The 21,607-nt window shown below is 47.5% G+C and overlaps 5 protein-coding genes across 8 annotated transcripts; 1 reads left to right on the forward strand and 4 right to left on the reverse strand.

The window, feature by feature from the left end:
* Positions 1-61: 61 nt before the first annotated feature.
* On the forward strand, positions 62-1,477 carry LOC112347687. The gene is made up of 2 exons (XM_024679008.1): positions 62-964; positions 1,106-1,477. The coding sequence occupies exons 1-2, from the start codon at positions 62-64 to the stop codon at positions 1,475-1,477; spliced, it is 1,275 nt and encodes a 424-aa protein (XP_024534776.1).
* A 7,187-nt stretch (positions 1,478-8,664) lies between these two features.
* On the reverse strand, positions 8,665-11,499 carry LOC112347607 (65-kDa microtubule-associated protein 1-like). 3 transcript variants are annotated; one of them, XR_002992821.1, is made up of 10 exons: positions 10,555-10,670; positions 10,353-10,504; positions 10,222-10,309; positions 10,089-10,162; positions 9,970-10,044; positions 9,634-9,920; positions 9,540-9,577; positions 9,388-9,496; positions 8,966-9,334; positions 8,665-8,904 (listed from the first exon to the last, which is right to left on the reverse strand). XR_002992821.1 is itself a non-coding variant. In XM_024678718.1 (6 exons), exons 2-6 carry the CDS (start codon positions 10,407-10,409, stop codon positions 9,636-9,638), a joined length of 579 nt encoding a protein of 192 aa, XP_024534486.1. In that variant the 5' UTR covers positions 10,410-10,504; positions 10,555-10,670; the 3' UTR covers positions 9,363-9,635. The 3 variants fall into 3 exon arrangements, 2 of the variants coding, with proteins under 2 accessions (XP_024534486.1, XP_024534485.1); XM_024678718.1 differs by lacking the exons at positions 8,665-8,904; positions 8,966-9,334 and having other exon boundaries at positions 9,363-9,920; XM_024678717.1 differs by lacking the exons at positions 8,665-8,904; positions 8,966-9,334; positions 9,388-9,496; ... (3 more) ...; positions 10,089-10,162; positions 10,222-10,309 and adding exons at positions 10,790-11,044; positions 11,105-11,499 and having other exon boundaries at positions 10,389-10,504; positions 10,555-10,734.
* Positions 11,500-11,535: 36 nt separating this feature from the next.
* Positions 11,536-13,973, reverse strand: LOC112347606 (cadmium/zinc-transporting ATPase HMA2-like). Its single transcript, XM_024678716.1, has 4 exons — positions 12,835-13,973; positions 12,620-12,763; positions 12,278-12,566; positions 11,536-12,226 (listed from the first exon to the last, which is right to left on the reverse strand). The coding sequence occupies exons 3-4, from the start codon at positions 12,304-12,306 to the stop codon at positions 11,554-11,556; spliced, it is 702 nt and encodes a 233-aa protein (XP_024534484.1). The 5' UTR covers positions 12,307-12,566; positions 12,620-12,763; positions 12,835-13,973; the 3' UTR covers positions 11,536-11,553.
* Positions 13,974-14,538: 565 nt separating this feature from the next.
* On the reverse strand, positions 14,539-17,712 carry LOC112347605 (probable disease resistance protein At1g61300). Its single transcript, XM_024678713.1, has one exon. The coding sequence runs from the start codon at positions 17,571-17,573 to the stop codon at positions 14,994-14,996; it is 2,580 nt and encodes an 859-aa protein (XP_024534481.1). The 5' UTR covers positions 17,574-17,712; the 3' UTR covers positions 14,539-14,993.
* A 570-nt stretch (positions 17,713-18,282) lies between these two features.
* On the reverse strand, positions 18,283-21,594 carry LOC9656372 (65-kDa microtubule-associated protein 1). 2 transcript variants are annotated; one of them, XM_024678715.1, is made up of 15 exons: positions 21,447-21,594; positions 21,187-21,384; positions 20,872-21,126; positions 20,607-20,816; positions 20,404-20,559; positions 20,198-20,357; positions 19,996-20,147; positions 19,865-19,952; positions 19,732-19,805; positions 19,613-19,687; positions 19,277-19,563; positions 19,183-19,220; positions 19,015-19,128; positions 18,758-18,961; positions 18,283-18,705 (listed from the first exon to the last, which is right to left on the reverse strand). In XM_024678715.1, the coding sequence occupies exons 1-11, from the start codon at positions 21,492-21,494 to the stop codon at positions 19,279-19,281; spliced, it is 1,701 nt and encodes a 566-aa protein (XP_024534483.1). In that variant the 5' UTR covers positions 21,495-21,594; the 3' UTR covers positions 18,283-18,705; positions 18,758-18,961; positions 19,015-19,128; positions 19,183-19,220; positions 19,277-19,278. The 2 variants fall into 2 exon arrangements, with proteins under 2 accessions (XP_024534483.1, XP_024534482.1); XM_024678714.1 differs by having other exon boundaries at positions 19,015-19,220.
* Positions 21,595-21,607: the final 13 nt, after the last annotated feature.

Here is a 21,607-nt window from a genome sequence, read left to right on the forward strand (position 1 = left end):
TGCCGATGATGGGCATCTGCTGCTTCAAGCCGCACAGGGTTCAGGGGGCCCAGCAGAATCTATGGTGGCAAGCACAGAGAACTGGTCCAGTGCTGGGACAAGCAGAGCAGCAAAATGCAGATCCTCTGATGGAAATTTGGTGACATTTTTTGATACTGCTTCGGCTGAGGCACTGGATGATGCTGTTGCAGAGTTCTTCTTTGCCGAGAACATCTCCTTCAACACAATCCAAAGAGACAACTTGAAGAGAATGCTGAAAGTTGCCGCAAAAGTGGGGCGTCCAGCGATTGACAACCTCATGGGATATGAGAAGTTGCGGACAACTGAGCTACAGCGAATCTACAACAACGTTCAGAAGTGGCTTGAAGATGTGCGGCTAAGTTGGAGGACATATGGTTGTACCATTGTCACGGATGGCTGGTCTGATATCAAGAAGCGGTCTTTTATCAACTTCATGGTCAGTTCTGTGAGAGGCTCAATTTTCCTGAAGGTTGTGGACAGCAAGAACACGAAAAAAACCGGAGCATGGTTGTTTGAGCAGCTGAAACAAGTGATTGCTGAGGTTGGCACGGAAAACGTTGTGCAGGTGGTGATGAAACAAGTGATTGCTGAGGTTGGCACGGAAAACGTTGTGCAGGTGGTGATGGACAATGCAAGCAACTGTGTGGTCATGGGGGAGCTTTTGCAGCAGGAGTTTCCACAGATTGTACACGTTCACTGCGTTTGCCACATTATGGACTTGCTGTTCGAAGATATTGGAGCTCTGTCTTGGGTGCAGCCTTTCGTCGATGGCTGTGCGAAGACAGTTACCTTCATCACCTCAAAACCATGGGTTCTAACTCTTTATAGAACTTTCTGCAAACGCGACCTGATAAAGCCTGTGACCACGAGGTTTGCTTATATTTTTCTCGTGATGTCTCAGCTTCTGGAGACCACGAATCTCTCTGGGCTTCGAAGAATGGTGGTGAGCCAAGAATGAGAGCGACTTGACTGGTCTAAGAAACCGGAGGGCCTGGAGCTGCAATCTCGTGTTCTCAATGACTCGTTCTGGGAGCGGTGCGAGAATTTGTTAATTTTGCTCGGACCTTTACTTCGAGTTCTTCAGCTCGCTGATCGGGAGGGGGCGACTTCAAGCCTCATCTTTGAAGCTGTTGATCGGCTGATCGAGACGATGGATGAGGGAGCTCGAAACGGAATTTATGCACATGAGGAAGTGGGACAAATCAAGGATTTCCTACTTGAATCACATGGTCTGAAGGAGGCAAGGTGGTATCAAATGCACAACATCATTCATGGAGCTGCTTTTGCTCTTCATCCTCTGTTTCTGGGGGATAACCCGGAGAACAACAAGCTGGACAATGAGGCACGCGGGAACTGGCTGGAGTACATGCATGTTTATAGTGGAGGTGATCTGGACTTGCAGTTGAGATTGCAGGCACAGTTTGAGAGGTTTCGGCACAGCTTGGACAGCAAATAAGGTTACCTGTTGCCAAAGATCGGGAGACTAGAAAGTTTCTAGTAACCTGGTGGAGTTCTTTTGGTTTAGAGATGCCTAATCTATGTCGCATGGCTCTCCGGATTTTAAGCCAAGTTGTTTGCGCTTTTCCATGCAAGAGGAATTAGAGCTCATGGAGCTTGATACAAACAAAGCATAGGTCCCACTTGCTTCCCACAAATGCTGAGAAGCTGGTTTACATTCACACAAACTTGCGGGTTGCTCAAAAGCTGGAGAGTGAAGGTTTGAGGATGCTAGAGATTGATATAGACAAGCTAGAGTTGGAGCCTCATTGGAAGAGGATTTTGGATTTACAAGAAGCTTTTGAGGAACCAAATCAAGCTGTTGAGGAGTTTAGTATTGATATAGGATGGAAGATGATTCGGAATCGGAAGACGACTAAAATGGCTTCTTCTTTCATTTGTTTTAGTATTTTATTTGGTTAGGTTTTATAAACTTAATATCAGATTAAAGTGTCTTCAGTAAATATTAGTGTTTTCTTAATCATTTTAGGCTTTAACATGTAAATGTTGGATTGTCCTGAAAAAAACGTTTTAAACGGCATTTAAACGTCAACACATTTTAACGTTAGCTGCAACTATGCTAGTGATTGATCGATCGCCTGGAAATACTTCTTCCACTGATCCGGTCCCGCAAGAAGATCACGATTTCATAGCTCGGCATCCGACATGGCTGCCTCCGATTCACGGCTTGAGCAAAGCAGTGCCGGATTGTGACCGAGCAGCGTCATCGTCTTTGTCTGCCACATTGATTGCCGCACTGGATCAACTGGCCCGAGCGATTCCCGATTCCCGGGCAACCAAGAACTGGAAGAGGGCTTACACTGCAATCAAGAGGCTCATGGTAACTTTACTTCCTTCAACTTTGGAGAGTTCTTATGTTCTGTTTCTAGAATATAAGAAGAACGACGAGGCAGAGTGCTGTCGGGACTGGAGCTTGGAATTTGGAGCCTCTACAGCCCGTCACGCTTATACATTTCGGGCTTCTCTACAATCAGTACGTGGATAGAAGTTTACCATCCTTCCTGCTATGGTGGCAGGAGAGCCGAGTATATTCTTGTGTTTCTCATATGCTCCCATATGGCAGTGCTTGTCTTTGAAGCAATGGCGGGGTCTAGGCATGAACGATGGACACATGTGTGGAGTTTCAACATTGATTGCCTGGACGGGCTCATCACAGCGCTTTATACGTAATCGTTGTTTCCCTCTTCGAGGTTTCCCCTCACACTTGTGTTTGTAGGATTGAAATGGTGTTACGAATTTTGGCTCTTGGTTTTATCAGAGGTCGTCACTGCTACATGCGGAATCCATACAATAGGCTCGACTTTGTCATTGTTTTCGATTCCTGATAATGTTGAGGTTTTGTATTTGATGGTCGTAAGTGTTTCACCAGCTCTTTGGGAGGTGCATAACTGCACATGATTTTTTCGCGTGGATAGCCGTGTTCCGCGTGTTTCGGCTAGCGTTGAAGCACGTCACATTTTTTGCCGATGTCATAGTATGGTTTGTAAATTTCTGATTTGTGCATTGTTAACACTTTACAATAGACCATCATGGCGGCCGTGAAAAAGAGCATTGGTCCTCTCCAAAACGTTATCCTTTTGACGTTCTTTCTGTTGGTTTTCTATTCTCTACTCGGCACACAGATCTTGCAAAACTCGATGAATCAAAGGTAATCTCGATAGTTCTTATCACGTGATATCAAAATCCTCCTGGGCAGGTGCTTTCGAATAGCGGAGCAACTTGCTTATCCCATGCGCTTTTGTGACGAAAAAGCTGCTGGCTGCTACGTACGTCCACCATTTCAGAACTGTATGATGTGTTTTTTCTATAAGCTCATTCCTTATCCATCTCTTTGTTTGTAGACACACTAGAATCCCAACCATGGAGCGACAGCTTTTGATTATCTCTGGTATTCGCTGCTTACCATGTTTCAGGTTTGTGTCACTTCATAGCATCTTATCGCCTTAGCACACTTCAAAGTGGTCACTCTGCAGGTGATAACTTTGGAAGGATGGAGCCTCGTCATGCATGATGTGAAGGATGCTGAAGGGGAGCGAGCCAGTAAGGCGTTGACATTGTTTCTTTTATTGCTTACACAAGCCATTGCACCACAGATTCGTACTTTATGACGTTAATTGTTCTGGGTACATATTTCCTGGCGGACGTTTTCATCGCCGGTATCAGTGGTGTATTTCTTCGTGTTCGATCAGAGCATCAGGTGCACACTTGTTTACTGATTTCCCATCACCCCCTGTCCCTAGCATGGAGTTCACATATCAACGCTTGACATCACCAAATGATCAGGCTTAAGTTAAGCTGTTATTATCCAGGCTTTGCTGAGGAAAGCCCATAGAACCTCGGTAAGTGCTGAAAGACAATATCGTCAAAGCCGACTCGCACATGCCATGGTATAACCGCTTACTCAACAGGTCAAGAAAGGTGTAGCAGAATGTCGCGAGAGCCTTAAGTCGGACACGGACCTCCCTGCGGACTGCCCTTCAAGCCAGATCAATGAGAGTGCGGTCCAGTAGGTCTTTCAGTCGAAGTATGACGATAGGAGTTCAAGCAGCGTTGACAGTTTCCGGAAAAGGCCGCGACATCGTTGAACATCCCAAGTTTGAGTGGGGAGTACTTCTCAGTGTCACCATTAACGTCGTGCTCTTATCGTCCTTCTGGGATGTCAAAACGGTTGTTGCATACGCTCAGTATTCATTTCACGACTTCCTTTCTATTCGTTCAGCATGATAAATTTTGTATGCAGACGGGTTGCAAGCAGTAATGCTTTTTGCTTTCAGCGGGGAACTTCTGCTGCGCTTTCTAGCATATGGTCCTGGCGATTTTCTTGACGATGGTGAGTTCTTTGTTCATGTTGTCTTCTGGTCTGATCCCGAAATTTTCAGGAATGAATTTGCTGAACTTGATAGTTGTTTTCACATCTATTGTGGCACTCAGTTCTCATTCGTTTCCAAATTTAACATCAATAAAAATTATGCGGTGGTTTTACTCTTCGAAGAAGTATTTTGCAAAAATGGGGGTCTTACTGGATCCGCTTTAGAGGCCCCACCATCGGTCGTTCCAGCTGCAGAGTCTTCTGAAGCACCGCTGTCGCGTCACAGGCGTTCTTCCCAAGTTTTACAGGTTTCTGGTTTTCCGTCTAATATCGGTGAAAGGAGGGGTTCAAGAACCGCACTTCAAGATGCCGTGATAACTCTGGACGAGATTCTCAGCAGTCCAAAAATTGTCCCCGATTTCATCTGGAGTCTGCAGAAGATCAACTTTGTGGTGAGCACATGCTTATCTTATTTTGCTCGACATTGTACATTGTTTTGGAGCAGGTCTTTTTGCTAGACTGTTTGATGAAGATCGTTGCACAGGGACTTATTTTGCGCCAGACGCATACCTGAGTGACTGGTACAACATCTTGGACTTGTTTATTCTCGTCACCGATGCGCTTATTCTTCTGAAGTATAACGCTGAGGATGAAACTTCCATACCAACCGTCGGTGCGTTTACTTCTCTTCGGTCATTTCGTTTCGTGGTTCGGTTTACAGGACTGAGGTCATTATTATCGAATTACCTGTGAAATATAATAATGCAATGACCCGACAATATGAACCGAGCATATTGTACCGGCCTCTATGTTAATGACATCGGCATCCTTGCTCCCCGAGCCTGGGTTAATAACGTTTTCCACTTCGACGACATCCAGAATGCCCTCCTCAGTATGTTCGCCTGCTCCACTTTCGACAACTGGCTGATGCACTTCATGTATCCTGTCATGGACATCACTAGGGAAGACCACCAGCCTGTTCGGAACGCAAGTCCTGTCAACGCCTTGTTTTTCGTGGCATTCTGCTGTATCGGGGGATTTTATATCGTGTTTATCAACGAGTTTGGAAAAAATTCTGGAGCAGTTCTTCTCACAGAGAGGCAGAAGCTGTGGAGGGACATGAACCGTATCATCCAGAAAACTTATGCTATTCCGCTGGCTCGACGACCAAGCAATCCCATCCGGGGGATGTGCTTCTACTTGATTCGCAATCTGACATATCAAAAGTGCATGATCCTCGCACTCCTTGGCTACTCTGGGCTACTTGCGACTAACTATGCTGGGCAGTCGGCAGTTGTTTCGGACCGGCGTCAGATGGCTCACTGTGCGATTACAACATATTTCCTGCTCGAATCCGTGATGGAGTTCCTTGGCGACGAGGTACCTCATTCATCTTTTTCTCGATTGTTTTTTGTTTGACCACCTGGTTTTTCCTTTCTCCAGTGGAAGGTCTATAAGAACGAGGTTGCACGGCAGATGACGTTTGGACTCTCCATAATGGCCGCCATTGGTCTCTTGGGAAAGAAGGGAACGGTGAGGGGCTATGTCGGCCGCACTGCCTACATTGCTCAAGTTTTTTGCATCATTCCTCACGTAGTGAGAGTGCGGGTTATTATGCGAACAATGTTCATCTGTTTGCCAACTGTAGCTGAGATACTCGTTCTTCTCGCAATTTTCATGTATATGTTTGCGGGGATGGCTTTCCAACTCTTCAGTGCAATGAAGGAAGGGACCTGCATTGGCCCGTCTGTCAACTTTCACACTTTCGTCAACGCTTTCATTAACTGGTCTTGCGTTATGATGGATACCACAATTGATGCACCCGCCTGCACCAACGGTAAAACACTACTCGGTGATGATTGTGGCTATCCAGAGGGCGGGACTATCTTCTTCACCTTCTTGGTCTTGGTCGGGAGTCACATATTCATGAACTTGTTCGTGGCTGTCATACTGGATGCTGTAACCTTCAGCCTTTTGAACGAGAACTCTATGGTTATGCCGGAGCACCTGTTAGCGTATCGAAACTTGTGGAGCCAAGAACCATTCGATCCCAAGTAAGCCACTTACTTACGTTCAAGTCCTTGTGGAACTAACTTTACAATCGTCCAGTGCTATGGGATACATTGGCATGCACAAGCTGCGACGATTTGTAAACGCCCTCGGTGACCCGCTGAGCCGGCGCTACAAGTCCGCAACCCAATGGTTTGGCGTGTGTTTGTGGAGTCCTCCCAATCTCGTTTTCTTCTTTGTTCTGCTCAGGTACGTGAGAATAGAGTACGAGGTGATGAGTTTTCGAGTTCCAAACAAAGGAATCCCTTTCAAGGAGCTGCTGGAACGCTGACGCTGTATAAGATGGGACCAACTGTAAGTAGCTGTTATTCCAACCTTTTGATACTGACGCTTGGTTCCCGTGTTTAACGGGAGGCTAATCCGAGCCAAGCGTAAGTATCAAAAGGTTGGAATAGCAGCTACTTACAGTTGCCTCCCGTTAAACACCATCCTGATTCATTCTCTCTCCGCTTACCTGGCGATGATGTGGACAATGATTGGAGGGTGCGGCAGCATTTCCATGACAACATTGTGTGGATCACTGTGAAGAAAGATGCTTCGGAGGACGATCTCAAGGAGCTCCTCAACGCTCTTGAATGGGGTGAAATGAAAGAGAGGATTTTATAGCAGGGCCATCCTCTGGCCAGATCCTGGTGACAACCAGAAAGGAAGGCATTTTGCATCCGGATGCAAAGGCATTTGCTGTGCATGAGCTATCAATGGACGAAAGCAAAAAGATGTTTTGGAAGTTTGCCTTCAGTGTGCATGATCCACAACCCAGTGACCCTGATGTTGTGGGATTTGCCAAGAAAATAGCTCGAAAATGTGAGGGACTTCCTCTCGCTCTGGAAGTGATTGGCAGTGCCATGGCTGTCCACAGAAGAGAAGGGCCACATGTGTGGGAAGAACGATATAAGAGGTTGCACTTGTCCAATGACCCAGATGTTGAGAAGCAGATGTTCAAACGCTTGAAGTTCAGCTATGACGAGCTGGGAAACTATGAGGGTGAAAAGCTGCAAGAGAGCTTTCTCTATGTGGCTGCATTCCCACACAAATTAATTGAATTTAGTTCCTTGAGCAAATGTTGGATGGAGGTTGGGTCAGAACTCTCACCCACAGCGATTGTCAATGAACTGGAACGGAGATGCCTGGTCAAGATAGATAAGTCTTGGGGGTATGAAGAAGCTCCTGGTTATATAATCGTACACGATATGCTACCATCTGACTCACTTTTGTTCCTCGAATGTCAAGCACTTGAAGGTTTTTCAGCTTGGAAATGCTCTCTGGAATAAAATGGATCCTAGAGCATCGCCACAAGCTCAATACCTTGACACCTTGTATGTGATTGATAAGACTGTCATCCACATTAGAAAGTCCTATACATTCATCCATAAGTATAGCGCTTTTCAGCCTGACATCACTGAAATATCTAAAATCTACTTAGTGGACGCCCATAAAGTGTAACATTGCATTACTGCCCCAGCTCTCCAACTTGGAAGAGCTGGAGCTGAGCCTTGATTCAAAAGAGGAGTCATCAGTTGTGGATTTGACTGGAATTTCACGTAAACTAAGACTTCTAGATCTAAGAATGACACATGGTACAATGAAGGTGCCAGAAAGCATGGGGACATTGGAGCACATTGAAACATTGGTTTTACATGCAAACAACATTGACTTTGCCAGTTTCGTTGGGTTATGGCAACTTGTCAACCTAACAAAATGTCTAATTCGTGTGAGAACCGTCAGCAGAGCTACTTGGAAACAAATGTTTATGAAATCAATCAAGCTTCAACATTTTTCCATCGTTGGGGTAGAAGACAGTGAAAGTAGTGATGACAGCTTCGAATGGTTGCAACTACAATATTTAGACATCCGTGATATCATAAACCTATCTTGGTTGCCCCATAGAAACATTTTTTTATTAAATGCAATCGTATCCACTTCTTCAACCTGGATGGATCATTCCCAAGTCTTGAAAGGCTGTGGCTTACTAATCTACGCATTGCACAGTCAAAATTCAAGGATGATTTGGCTGCCAGTCTTCCAAATCTGAAAGAGTTGCACTTTTGGCTAGCTCCTGATATTGAATGGGAGCAATTGCCTCTCTTCACGAGAGCCTGCATTTTCGTCGCAGCGCCCTGGATGTACACGGCCTGGATCCGCTTCTCACGCTCGATGCGCAGAGTGAGAGGCAACCCCTGCGTTAATCCGAGGCACGCTCCCATTCGCCTCCCAACAGTCCAACCCATTTGCTACGGGCTTCAGGATCCAAGAGGGCATTCACCACCTCATCCAGCAGTTGCTCATGGCCCCCAAACATGGGATCAGGAAAAACACGCCGTACATATTTTTTTGCAGGGCCTCTGTCTTGCGGGGAACTCCGTACGGCGAAGCTAGTGCTCGGCTGTATCACTCTCAACTCTTCTCGCTCGTACCTTTCAATTTTCGGAAGGAGATCGTCCTCGTAGCTGTGTATCAGCTCCGAGATCTTGTCACAACGCTTCTCCCTGTGAAACATCCATAGATCATTTAGCTGTACTGTTAAAGCTCTCAAGTGTATATGCTTACTGTGATCCCAGCAGTGCTTGCGCCTTGTCGTTCCATTTTGTGACAAGATCAAGACACTCCTCGGCTCCATCAGAGTAGCGGAACTCTGGATTCCGGTGCTTGTGAGTATTAAACTTGTTAAGCATGGCCTGAATGCTGGTCGCCCCCTTGTCCAGCTTCGCAATGTCCACATTCAGCTCGTGCCCGTGACTTTCGATCTGCGACAGGAGATCGTGGTAGGAGCTTATGCACTCCATAATAGGAATGGAGTCCTTTTAAAACCGTTGTTTCGGCTCTCTGGTACATAGCATGTCAAGCTTGCGAGCCTTTGAATCATTTGAGAGCATAGCCTGCGTGGAACTTGTCTGCGTCAATTCTCGACAGCAGAAGCTGCGAGAAGAATTTAAAGTTCCAAGTGTAAGCAAACCAAGACTTGTATGTACCTTGAATGAAACTTAACACGAAACAATTAGTTCGATGCTTTACACCAATCAAAGCTTTGAACAAATAGCACACGCTCCTACGCTTTCCCAATACACAAAACACGGAGCACTGGAGAAAGGATACTGATAGCAAAGAAACAAACTCTACTTACAGTATAAACCCCGCTTATCGTCCTAATTTTCAAAACCGCTCTGGCCACCACAGGCAAAACATCACGCAAGGGTCCATTCTAACAAAAACCTGACCTTCATGCTGCAACAGGAGAATCCGGAGCTGATCCAATTGAAGAAGCTTCGGGATCCTTAGGCAAGGCAACGTAATTCATCATCGGAGAGTAGCGTTTCACCCGGCTACCCTTTTGAGGACCCTGATTGCTAGCCTTAGGTGCGGGTAAGGGCTCAGGGACTATCGAAAGTCGTCGGTTTGCATTGTTTCCACTCACGCGAAGTCCCACCTGTCCCTTTTTGGACGGCTTTGTGCCGTAGAGCAGCTCCTGCTCAGTTTGCAGTTGTTCCTGCATTCTCTTCTCCTCCTGCATTTAGCCAGTTAACGTCTTAACAGGCACTAAACTGCAGAGTTACCCTCAGTCGGCGCTTTTCTTCTTCTTTCTCTCGTCGTAGCAAGCTATATTCTTCTAGAATTGCCAGTAGAGAAATCTGCAAAGCACTTTCAGAAGCGTCTACGAAAATCACTTACGTACCCCGTTATATAAGAAGGGCCTGCCTCTTTCGTCCTCCCAAGACCGCGTTTTGGACTTCAATGATTCAAGAAGATCTGCAAACGGGTTGTGAAAACTGAGAAAAGGAAATAGCAAACGAAGAATTCAAACGCACTGGGGAGTTTGGCCACGATGACACGAGCTCTTTCTGCACGTTTTAGATTCAAATGTGCTCCTCTGGTTGCATTGAAGCGGCTTTCATCCTACAATCGAAAATGAATAAGTGAAATAGCGTAACGCTCATACCTTATTGTATTCTTCAAGCTTGCTTTCTTCTTCACACGCACTAATCCACCGTTCCATTCATTCCATTATATCTTGTCTGCCGAGTGATTCTTCCTTCTCCTCGGCGATACTACTTTCGATTGTAGCAAGTAGTTCTGACAAGTCCACTATCCCTGTGCACACGAAACATCAGCCAGGAAATGCACACAGAATAAATTTTTACCTGACTCCCGATCGTCTTGGCTAAGTTCTCTAGCGTCTCATCGCTAATACTTCTGCTCTGGCCTGGATCACAAAGGCTCGGATGCACTTCCTTGACAGCCTCGGTGTAGTCTGCCCCCAACAGGACGCAATATCCCTGCAGAACCTCGAGAAGCTCTGAGAATTTGTGGAGCCGGCTACTCTGGAAATGTCACTTGTAAGAAAAAAGAATGCCAACCGTGCCAATACAAACCAACCTTTACATCCTGAAGCTCTTGAACCTGGCAATGGTACTCATACAGCTTTCTCAGCAACAAACCTTTCCAAGAAAAAGCTCCATTCTCGGCCTCTTGCAATGCCCCTGGCGATATCTCCTGAGAGAGCCTTTGTGTCTGGCATTGCACGTCCTCAAATTGCTTCCGCCGCTCCTCTTTCCTCAGACGCAAGCATTCTAACTGAGGTGAGACGGACAAGAGCTGCTCTCGCAGAGTAGTGCCCGACCTCTTCTCTAACTGAAAGGAAGAACAACGGGCATTAGAAAAGCACTGTGAGATGGATCAAACAACGCGTACCATGCAAGGGCGATCACCCAGGAGCGACAGGAGCGACGCGAGCTCCGACTCGGAATCCGCCAGCAGCTGGTGCAGCCGAGCCCTCGCGCAATTCGCTTGATCCACCTTTCGCCGGTACACATCCAGGCATTCTTGCTCCAGCTGGAGCAGCATTCTGTCCCTCTCCTCGTCGCTCTCCCCCATCTCCTCCGCGCGGGCGATCCACCGCGATCGTGAGAAACTCCAGAGGTAATATTTCGCGAGGTTACCTGGAGCTCCCGCAGCAGCGATCGGCAAGTCGTGTCCTCGCCTTCCATGGCCTCCAGAATCAAAATGCGAGTCCCCAGATCACTCAAAACAATCAAGAATCCTCCGCGAGAACGCCGCCGCCCTCGCCATCGCCCCCTGCTCCAACCTAAACCTTTTACGCCTGCCACGTGTTACAGAGCCTAAACCAGCGACAAATATTCTCAGCGTTTAAATTGATGCTTCTTGCAGTATGAGTGACCTCGATCCTGGTGGTGGTGATGGTCGTGACTATGGTTGTGACCATGGTCGTGGCTGGGATGGCGATGGTGCTGGTGCTTCTCAGCGCCATGCTCGTGATCAGAGCACTGTGTTCTTCTGGCGTGATCGTCGTCCTTGGAGCACTGCTTACCACCGTCGTGATCGTGGTCGTGATCCTTGCAATTCTTTCCCTGGTGATGGTGGTGGCCTGATGATCTCTTCTTCCCTGTCCCTCGGAGTAAAAGCGTACTGTTTGAGATCACCAGCAAGCACGCCCCGACGTCGACCAGGACCGCCATCCACAGGTAGCCATAGCCAGCGAACGAGAATGCCAGTATCGCCACTTTGAGGCCCACCGAGATGACAACGTTCTGTATAACTTTGGTGCGGACTCTCCTTCCCAGACTCACCACCATGCTCAGCTTCCGGAGATCGTCAGTCACGAGGAAAACGTCCGATGTCTCCACAGCCACTGCTGATCCGGCTAGACCCATGGCAAATCCTACGTCCGCCGCTGCTAAAGCCAGGGCGTCGTTTATCCCGTCGCCTATCATTCCCGCCACACCGTGGTTTTCTTTCAGCTCTTGGATGATTTTGACTTGGGAGAAGACCGGAGTGTACAGTAACTCCTCCCAACTGTAATGGAGATTATTCAGTGACACCTCGAAGATGGAAATAGAAGCTTACATTGCTCTGGACGCTCTGGGCCGTCTCATGGTTATCCCCAGATAGCATATGGATATGGAGCTTCATACGCTGCCATACACAAAAGAAAGCTTGTAAGGAAACAAGGGGCAATATTTCGAGCATCGATCTGCAAGTCGTGTCCTCGCCTTCACTTTATCTCTCTCCCCTCAAGCCAATTGAAAAAGAGGCAATTGCTTGACGATTTGGAATGGTGGTCACTTGAGGCTCTTGTTTTACTCTCAGGGCTGCTGCCAGATCCTCAGCTCGAGACGTCCCTCATTCTTTGCAGCTGGAGAAAAAGTTGTAAGAAAAAAAAAGAAGAAACAATAGAAGAAAACTTACCGGCCTTCTTCGTCCCAAATCTACTCACGAGCGTGTTCTTCCGATCGATCCTCATTTATCAATCCACCCCCGTGTCATTCTGGTTGCGGTAATCCATCATGTACGAAACACCACGAACTCTAGCCTAGGTTCCATTCCTAACACCTGTGAAGAAAAAGCAGCATAAAAGGAATGAAATATTACCATTTGCAAGATCCTGGACGAGAATGCCGTACCTTGTTCAATACTACTGGCAAGATCTTCACCTCATCAAAAACCCCGAGAGCAAACATGGTCGGTCCAGGCACCGGCTTCACTGTTCGCATTCGCTCCACATCGATGCGGCGATCTTGGTCTTGCTCAAAGCGGTGGAAGCACAAGCTGCGAGTCTTCTTCCTGTAGAGGAGAATACATAACCTTCTTGATCTGCGCGTTGGCGATGTTCCAATAGGATGTTTTACTGGTAACGGTGGATCATAGCGCCTGCTGAGCATACCGGCGAGCGATCCATCTCCTCATCAATTCTGTCCAATCCTCCTGTACACATGAAAACGCGAGACCTGGAATAGCGATCAGCAGAGTTCTTGTCGACACCCGATGCCGCTACACCGTCGTCATGCATCGGCCGCGCGGAAGAAGCCAGGAAATTTGGGGGGCGCCACGAACGGGATCGAGACTAGGAGCTCCGAAATATCCACAATACCCTTCGATGTGATGCCAGCGCCGGGAACAAGACGCGCGCAGCGCCTCGATTCTCGGAATACGAGAATGCCGCCGATCAAGATTCCTACCGCCTGCCAGCTAGGACTAGGAGAACCTGCTACTAGAACGGTCGCGGGTTCGACTCCCATTGACGCCATGCTCCAGTGTATTTAAGAATACCCACATATCATCCAGAAACTTATGCGATTCTGCTGGCTCGACGACCAAGCAATCCCATCCGGGGGATGTGCTTCTACTTGATTCGCAATCCTACATATCAAAAGTGCATGATCCTCGCACTCCTACTTGTGACTAACTATGCTGGCTAGTCAGCTGTTTCACACATGGCTCATTGTGAGATTACAAGTACCTCATTCATCTTTTTCTCGATTGTTTTTTGTTTGACCACCTGGTTTTTCCTTTCTCCAGTGAAAGGTCTATAAGAACGAGGTTGCACGGCAGATGGAGTTTGAACTCTCCATAATGGCCGCCATTGGTCTCATGGGAAAGAAGGGAACGGTGAGGGGCTATGTCGGCTGCACTGCCTACATTGCTCGAGTTTTCTGCATCATTCCTCACGTAGCGAGAGCACGGGTTATTATGCAAACAATGATCATCTGTTTGCCAACTGTAACTGAGATACTTGCTCTTCTCGCAATTTTCATGTATATGTTCCGTGGGGATGGCGTTCCAACTCTTCAGTGCAATGAAGGGACCTGCATTGGCCCATCTGTCAACTTTCGCACTTTCATCAACGCTTTCATCATGGTGTTTCAGGTAAAGGCTTGCTTTTCCATTCGCTTGATAACTGGTCTTGCCTTATGATGGATACCACAATTAATGCACCCGCCTGCACCAACGGTAAAACACTACTCAGCGATGATTGTGGCTATCCAGAGGGCAGGAGCCAGTTCATGGCTGTCATACTGGATGCTGTAACCTTTGGCCTTGTGAACGAGAATTCTATAGTCATGCCAGAGCACTGGTTAGCATATCAAACCTTGTGGAGCCAAGAACCATTTGATCCCACCTAAGCCACTTACAGTCAAGTCCTTGTAGAACTAACTTCACAATCGTCCAGTGCTACAGGATACATTGGCATGCACAAGCTGCCACGATTTGTAAACGCCCTCAGTGACCTGCTGGCCCGGCACTACATGTCCGCGACCCAATGGTTTGGCGTGTGTTTGCGGACTCCTCCCAATCTCGTTTTCTTCTTTGTTCTGGTCAGGTACATGAGAATAGAGTACGAGGTGATGAGTTTTCGAGTTCCAAACAAAGGAATCGAGCTGCTGGAAACGCTGACGCTGTGTAAGATCGGACCAAGCTCCTATTCCAAGCTTTTGATACTTGCGTTTGGGTCGGATTACCGCAGGGGTTGCCTCTCACTCTGCACATCGAGCGTGAGAAGCGGATCCAGGCCGTGTACATCCAGGGTGCTGCGACAAAAATGCAGGCTCTAGTGAGAGGTTTCCTGGGGAGGATAAGAGCTGGCAAAGGTGATGTGAGCAAAACCGAGGTAGCATTGGAATCGACAAGAGCAAACCCGAGGTGCTAGAGATTGCCAGGGACGTGAGAGGCGAAGGTCTCCTGGTGGAAGAGTGCTGCAGTCGCATTATTGTATATTAATTTAGAGGAAAATATGTCAAACTATGTAGAGGTGGGACGTTCGAATACCAAAACGCTTTGGAAATTAAAACTTACGTATCTTGAGATTGGGGCGGTCCTCAAGCCAAGGTGGAATTTTCATGCCTTCCGGGCAGTCTAGCCTTTTCAGCCTGGGAAATGCGCCCTGGCTGTGATTGTGGGACCACAGTGCATCGTTAAGTATCATGCTTGGCCTAAAAATTCCAAGACGTTTCAAACCTGGCAGCGATGCAATGGACGATGGAACTATACTCTCATCACAGCTCAAGTGCACGGTTTCTATATCAGTCATTTGATCTGATGGCTCAAAAAAATCATTTTGCATCTTCTTGCTCGATACTGAAAGAAATTGAACCTTGAGTGATGACCTCTCGGTTGGCAACAACAGTCTCTTTATGCAACCCGTTATTCTCAGAACCCCGAGGCGATTGGGGAGCTGTGCCACAAAGAGAGGCAAGTGCTCCCATTTAATATCAGGAGCTAGCTCAAACTCCAACTTCTTCAGATTTGGAAAACTGGCAGCAAAATCATCCTTGAATTCTGACTGTGCAATGTGTAGATTAGTAAGTATCAGAAATTCAACACCTGGGAATGGTCCATGGACCAGGTTGAAGAAGTGGATACGACTGCAGTCAATTTCAAGTTTTTCTAGGCGGTGGGGCAACCAAGAGAGGTTTATAATTTCACGGATGCGTAAATATCGTAGTTGCAGCCATTCAAAGCTGTCATCATTATTTTCACTGTCTTCTACCCCAGAAATGGAAAAATCTTTAAGCCTGATTGATTTCTTAAACATTCGCTTCAACGGAAGTCTACTGACGGATTCCATATGAATTTCACATGTTCTTAGGTTGACAAGTTGCCATAGCCCAACGAAACTGGCAAAGTCGATATTGTTTGCATGTAAAACCAATGTTTCAATGTGCTCCAGTGTCCCCATGCTTTCTGGCACCTTCATTGTACCATGTGTCATTCTTAGATCTAGAAGTCTTAGTTTACCTGAAATTCCAGTCAAATCCACAACTGATGACTCCTCTTTTGAATCAAGGGTCAGCTCCAGCTCTTCCAAGTTGGAGAGCTGGGGAAGTAATGCAATGTTACACTTTATCGGCGTCCACTGAGTAGATTTTAGATATTTCAGTGATGTCAGGCTGAAAAGTGCATCTGGTAGTTGACTCACTTTTGTTCCTCGAATGTCAAGCACTTGAAGGTTTTTCAGCTTGGAAATGCTCTCTGGAATAAAACGGATCCTATAGCATCGCCACAAGCTCAATACCTTGACACCTTGTATGTGATTGATAAGACTGTCATCCACATTAGAAAATCCTTTACATTCATCCATAAGTAAGACATCTCGCACATGATTATCAGATAAAAAGCTGCCAACATTCTTTGAGATGAATGAGACTTTAGCAAATGTTGCATCCTGAATGCCAATTGGCCAATCATATCCAAACAGGGATCCCTTCTCGTGCTCTTGCTGTGGACCGTACTTCCCTTTTAAGATTTTTATGCACAGTTTGCGTAGCATATCGTGTACGATTATATAACCAGGAGCTTCTTCATCCCTCAAAGACTTATATATCTTGACCAGGCATTTCCGTTCCAGTTCATTAACAATCGCTGTGGGTGAGAGTTCTGACCCAACCTCCATCCAACATTTACCCAACTCAGTAAACTCAATCGACCTATCTTCTGGGAATGCAGCCACATAGAGAAAGCACTCTTGCAGCTTTTCACCCTCATAGTTTCCCAGCTCGTCATAGCTGAACTTCAAGCGCTTGAACATCTGCTTCTCAACGTCTGGGTCATTGGACAAGTGCAACCTCTTATACCGTTCTTCCCACACATGTGGCCCTTCACTTCTGTGGGCAGCCATGGCACTGCCAATCACTTCCAGAGCGAGAGGAAGTCCCTTACATTTTCGAGCTATTTTCTTGGCAAATCCCACAACATCAGGGTCACTGGGTTGTGGATCATGCACACCAAAGGCAAACTTCCAAAACATCTTTTTGCTTTCGTCCATTGATAGCTGATGCACAGGAAATGCCTTTGCATCCAGACTGCGCAAAATGCCTTCCTTTCTGGTTGTTACCAGGATCCGGCCAGAGCATGGCCCTGCTATAAAATCCAGTTCCTTTGCCCAGCTCCAGTCCCAGACATCATCCAGTACCAGCAAGACACGGTTACCACCAGCAACATCGCGTGCCAAGTGCTGCATGTCGTCAAGGCTTCCTTTGGCCCTCTCTTTCATTTCACCCCATTCAAGAGCGTTGAGGAGCTGGGCCTTGAGATCGTCCTCCGAAGCATCTTTCTTCACAGTGATCCACACAATGTTGTCATGGAAATGCTCCCGCACCCTCTCGTCATTGTGCGCGCAGCTTGCGAGGGTGGTTTTTCCACACCCTCCCATTCCCAACAGTCCAACCCATTTGCTACGGGCTTCAGGATCCAAGAGGGCATTCACCACCTCATCCAGCAGTTGCTCATGGGCCCCAAACATGGCCTCAGGAACAACACGCCGTACATATTTTTTTGCAGGGCCTCTGTCTTGCGGGGAACTCCGTACGGCGAAGCTAGTGCTCGGCTTTATCACTCTCAACTCTTCTCGCTCGTACCTTTCCATTTTCGGAAGGAGATCGCCCTCGTAGCTGTGTATCAGCTTCGAGATCTCGCCATAACGCTTCTCCCTGTGAAAGATCCACAGATATTTTAGCTTTACTGTTAGAGCTCTTGTGTAAGCTTACTGTGATCCCAGCAGTGCTTGCGCCTCGTCGTTCCATTTTGTGACAAGATCAAGACACTCCTCGGCTCCATCAGAATAGCGGAACTCTGGATTCCGGTGCTTGTGAGTATGAAACTTGTTAAGCAAGGCCTGGATGCTGGCCCCCCCCTTTTCCAGCATCGCAATGTTCACATTCAGCTCGTGCCCGTGACTTTCGATCTGCGACAGGAGATCCTGGTAGGAGCTTATGCACTCCATGATCTTGCCACTCCGCTTGTACCTATAGGAAGAAATAAATTCAGCCTTCTTGCACAAAAATGCTGCAAAACATACCGTCTAACGGGGTTCCAGATCCTGTTGTTGCGTGATCCCAAGAGTTCTTGCGCCTTGCTATCCCATTTCCTGACACGCTCCAAGCATTCCTCGGCCGCTTCAGAAAACATAAAGCCTGGATTCCGCTGCTTGTGCTCACTGAAAGCGTTGACCTTGGCCTGGATGTTGGGCGCCATATTCTCCAGCCTTTCAATGTTGGCATTGGAGTTCCAAACCTTCTTGGCAGCACCCAGACCCAAGCCACACAGCGGGCTCACCAAGCCGCTCACAACCTCCATGATCGAAAAATCGTGTCCGCTTCAGCTAAAATGGCACCGATATAAGGCCAAAACTTCTTACGTGGTCTCCAGGTAAGTACCAGAGTCGTCTCTTGGACGCGCTGGAGCTAATGTCCTTCTCCTGGACACTTCCAGAGGCTCTAAACAAGGCCGCATAGTCTCTCTAGCCCCGGTCCGTCCTGGAAGCTCACCGTGCACTGGAGATCATCCAAGGTGACATGCCCAGACAGGTGTGCGATGGTGCCGTTGTCCACGAAGAACTCCACTCCCGGGTACTTTCCAACGCGCTGCGAGTGTGGATCCGGAGTGTCGGTCACGTTCACGGAGAATGCGAGGCCGCAGCCGTCTTTGAAAGGTGGCCCGGTGTCTTTCTTGCAGCCTGCAACAGGGAAGATGTTGTAGCCGCTTTTGGTGAAGCATCCCTGCAGAGAAGCTGTTAGTGAAGAGAGCTGCGAGTTCGAAAGATGTGCTTACCTGAGAATTCTCGAGAAGGACAGGAAGTAAGCTAGCCCCGGCCCCGGCCATGCTTTGGTCCTTGCCCGCTGCCAAGGAATGGAGTCCGTTTAAAAGCGTTGTTTCGGCTCTCTTGTACATAGCATGTCAAGCCTGCGAGCCTTTCAATCATTTGAAAGCATAACCTGTGTGAACCTTGTCTGCGTCAATTCTCGACAGCCGAAGCTGCGCGAAGAATTTAAAGTTCCAAGTGTAAGCAAACCAAGACTTGTATGTACCTTGAATGAAACTTAATACGAAACAATTAGTTCGAATCGATGCTTTACACCAATCAAAGCTTTGAACAAATAGCACACGCTCCTACGCTTTCCGAATACACAAAACACGGAGCACTGGAGAAAGGATACGCGATTACCCTTGATAGCAAAGAAACAAACTCTACTTACAGTATAAACCCCGCTTATCGTCCTAATTTTCAAAACCGCTCTGGCCACCACAGGCAAAACATCACGCAAGGGTCCATTCTAACAAAAACCTGACCTTCATGCTGCAACAGGAGAATCCGGAGCTGATCCAATTGAAGAAGCTTCGGGATCCTTAGGCAAGGCAACGTAATTCATCATCGGAGAGTAGCGTTTCACCCGGCTACCCTTTTGAGGACCCTGATTGCTAGCCTTAGGTGCGGGTAAGGGCTCAGGGACTATCGAAAGTCGTCGGTTTGCATTGTTTCCACTCACGCGAAGTCCCACCTGTCCCTTTTTGGACGGCTTTGTGCCGTAGAGCAGCTCCTGCTCAGTTTGCAGTTGTTCCTGCATTCTCTTCTCCTCCTGCATTTAGCCAGTTAACGTCTTAACAGGCACTAAACTGCAGAGTTACCCTCAGTCGGCGCTTTTCTTCTTCTTTCTCTCGTCGTAGCAAGCTATATTCTTCTAGAATTGCCAGTAGAGAAATCTGCAAAGCACTTTCAGAAGCGTCTACGAAAATCACTTACGTACCCCGTTATATAAGAAGGGCCTGCCTCTTTCGTCCTCCCAAGACCGCGTTTTGGACTTCAATGATTCAAGAAGATCTGCAAACGGGTTGTGAAAACTGAGAAAAGGAAATAGCAAACGAAGAATTCAAACGCACTGGGGAGTTTGGCCACGATGACACGAGCTCTTTCTGCACGTTTTAGATTCAAATGTGCTCCTCTGGTTGCATTGAAGCGGCTTTCATCCTACAATCGAAAATGAATAAGTGAAATAGCGTAACGCTCATACCTTATTGTATTCTTCAAGCCAACTTTCTTCTTCACATGCACTAATCCATCGTTCCATTCTTTCCATTATATCTTGTCTACCGAGTGATTCTTCCTTCGCCTCCGCGATACTACTTTCGATTGTAGCAAGTAGCTCTGACAAGTCCACTATCCCTGTGCACACGACACATCAGCCAAGAAATGTAAACAGAATAAATTTATACCTGACTCCAGTAACCTTGCCACTTTTTCTTGAGTTAGATTTGGATCACAGTCCAGGTGAGCCATGTTGCAAGTTTCTTCTAACTCTCCCTGCTTCTTCAGCACAAGTTCCTTCATTCTGCTTACTTTCAACTGATTTAGCCTAACCACCTCCTTTTCGGCCTGTACAATCGAAGTATCAGAAAGAACAAAACGCATGAGAAAGAACCTGTGCGATGGTTTTCAAAGTAAGAGAAGAAGGCTCCGCTAGATCGTGCTCTGGTGCCGCAAGATTGCGGATGATATTTCGAAATGGTTGCCTTTCTTCGAAAGGTGTATCCATTAGATTCCACAGCTCGCGTAAGAGAGCAACAAGATTGTGAATCTGCAATAAAACTAACACGTCATTGTCGAAAGGTAAACCGTTATCACCTTTTGCAGTCTTTCACTTTTCTCGTTCTCCATGTCCTCGATCGCCTTGCCTAATTTCTCTAGCGTCTCATCGCTAATACTTCTGCTCTGGCCTGGATCACAAAGGCTCGGATGCACTTCCTTGACAGCCTCGGTGTAGTCTATCCCCAAAAGGACGCAATATCCCTGCAGAACCTCGAGAAGCTCTGAGACTTTGTGAAACCGGCTACTCTGGAAAAGTCGCTTGTAAGAAAAAAGAATGCCAACCGTGCCAATACAAACCAACCTTTTCATCCTGAAGCTCTTGAAGCTGGCAATGGTACTCATGCAGCTTTCTCAGCGATAAATCTTTCCAACAAAGAGGTCCATTCTCGGCCTCTTGCAATGTCCCCGGCGATATCTCCCGAGAGAGCCTTTGTATCTGGCATTGGACGTCCTCAAATTGCTTCAGCCGCTCCTCTTTCCTCAGACGCAAGCATTCTAACTGAGGTGAGACGGACAAGAGCTGCTCCCGCAGAGTAGTGCCCGACCTCTTCTCTAACTGAAAGGAAGAACAACGGACATTGGAAAAGCACTGTGAGATGGATCAAACAAAGCATACCGTGCAAGGGCGATCACCCAGGAGCGACAGGAGCGACGCGAGCTCCGACTCGGAATCCGCCAGCAGCTGGTGCAGCCGAGCCCTCGCGCAATTCGCTTGATCCACCTTCCGCCGGTACACATCCAGGCATTCTTGCTCCAGCTGGAGCAGCATTCTGTCCCTCTCCTCGTCGCTCTCCCCCATCTCCTCCCAGATGGTCTGCGCGCGGCCGATCCACCGCGATCGTGAGAAACTCCAGAGGCAATATTTCGCGAGGTTACCTGGAGCTCCCGCAGCAGCGATCGGCAAGTCGTGTCCTCGCCTTCCATGGCCTCCAGAATCAAAATGCGAGTCCCCAGATCACTCAAAACAATCAAGAATCCTCCGCGAGAACGCCGCCGCCCTCGCCATCGCCGCGATCGAGCATATCCACCCACAACCC

The sequence above is a fragment of the Selaginella moellendorffii genome, unplaced genomic scaffold (assembly GCF_000143415.4).
Source record: "Selaginella moellendorffii unplaced genomic scaffold, v1.0 SELMOscaffold_23, whole genome shotgun sequence".
In the NCBI taxonomy this organism is placed as follows: domain Eukaryota; kingdom Viridiplantae; phylum Streptophyta; class Lycopodiopsida; order Selaginellales; family Selaginellaceae; genus Selaginella; species Selaginella moellendorffii.

What these genes read in the sequence shown, in the direction of transcription:
- LOC112347605 (XM_024678713.1), bottom strand. Translation starts at nt 17,573, where the DNA reads ATGGAAAGGTACGAGCGAGAAGAGTTGAGAGTGATAAAGCCGAGCACT.
- LOC9656372 (XM_024678715.1), bottom strand. Translation starts at nt 21,494, where the DNA reads ATGGAAGGCGAGGACACGACTTGCCGATCGCTGCTGCGGGAGCTCCAG. An exon ending in CGCTGCTGCGGGAGCTCCAG is followed by an intron (nt 21,385 to 21,446) that starts GTAACCTCGCGA and finishes GGCCGCGCGCAG; the next exon opens with ACCATCTGGGAGGAGATGGG. An exon ending in TGGGTGATCGCCCTTGCACG is followed by an intron (nt 21,127 to 21,186) that starts GTATGCTTTGTT and finishes TCTTCCTTTCAG; the next exon opens with TTAGAGAAGAGGTCGGGCAC.
- LOC112347687 (XM_024679008.1), top strand. Translation starts at nt 62, where the DNA reads ATGGTGGCAAGCACAGAGAACTGGTCCAGTGCTGGGACAAGCAGAGCA. An exon ending in CTGGGCTTCGAAGAATGGTG is followed by an intron (nt 965 to 1,105) that starts GTGAGCCAAGAA and finishes CGAGTTCTTCAG; the next exon opens with CTCGCTGATCGGGAGGGGGC.
- LOC112347606 (XM_024678716.1), bottom strand. Translation starts at nt 12,306, where the DNA reads ATGAGACGGCCCAGAGCGTCCAGAGCAAT. An exon ending in CCCAGAGCGTCCAGAGCAAT is followed by an intron (nt 12,227 to 12,277) that starts GTAAGCTTCTAT and finishes TCTCCATTACAG; the next exon opens with TTGGGAGGAGTTACTGTACA.
- LOC112347607 (XM_024678717.1), bottom strand. Translation starts at nt 11,287, where the DNA reads ATGGGGGAGAGCGACGAGGAGAGGGACAGAATGCTGCTCCAGCTGGAG. An exon ending in TGGGTGATCGCCCTTGCATG is followed by an intron (nt 11,045 to 11,104) that starts GTACGCGTTGTT and finishes TCTTCCTTTCAG; the next exon opens with TTAGAGAAGAGGTCGGGCAC. An exon ending in AAGAGCTTCAGGATGTAAAG is followed by an intron (nt 10,735 to 10,789) that starts GTTGGTTTGTAT and finishes TGACATTTCCAG; the next exon opens with AGTAGCCGGCTCCACAAATT.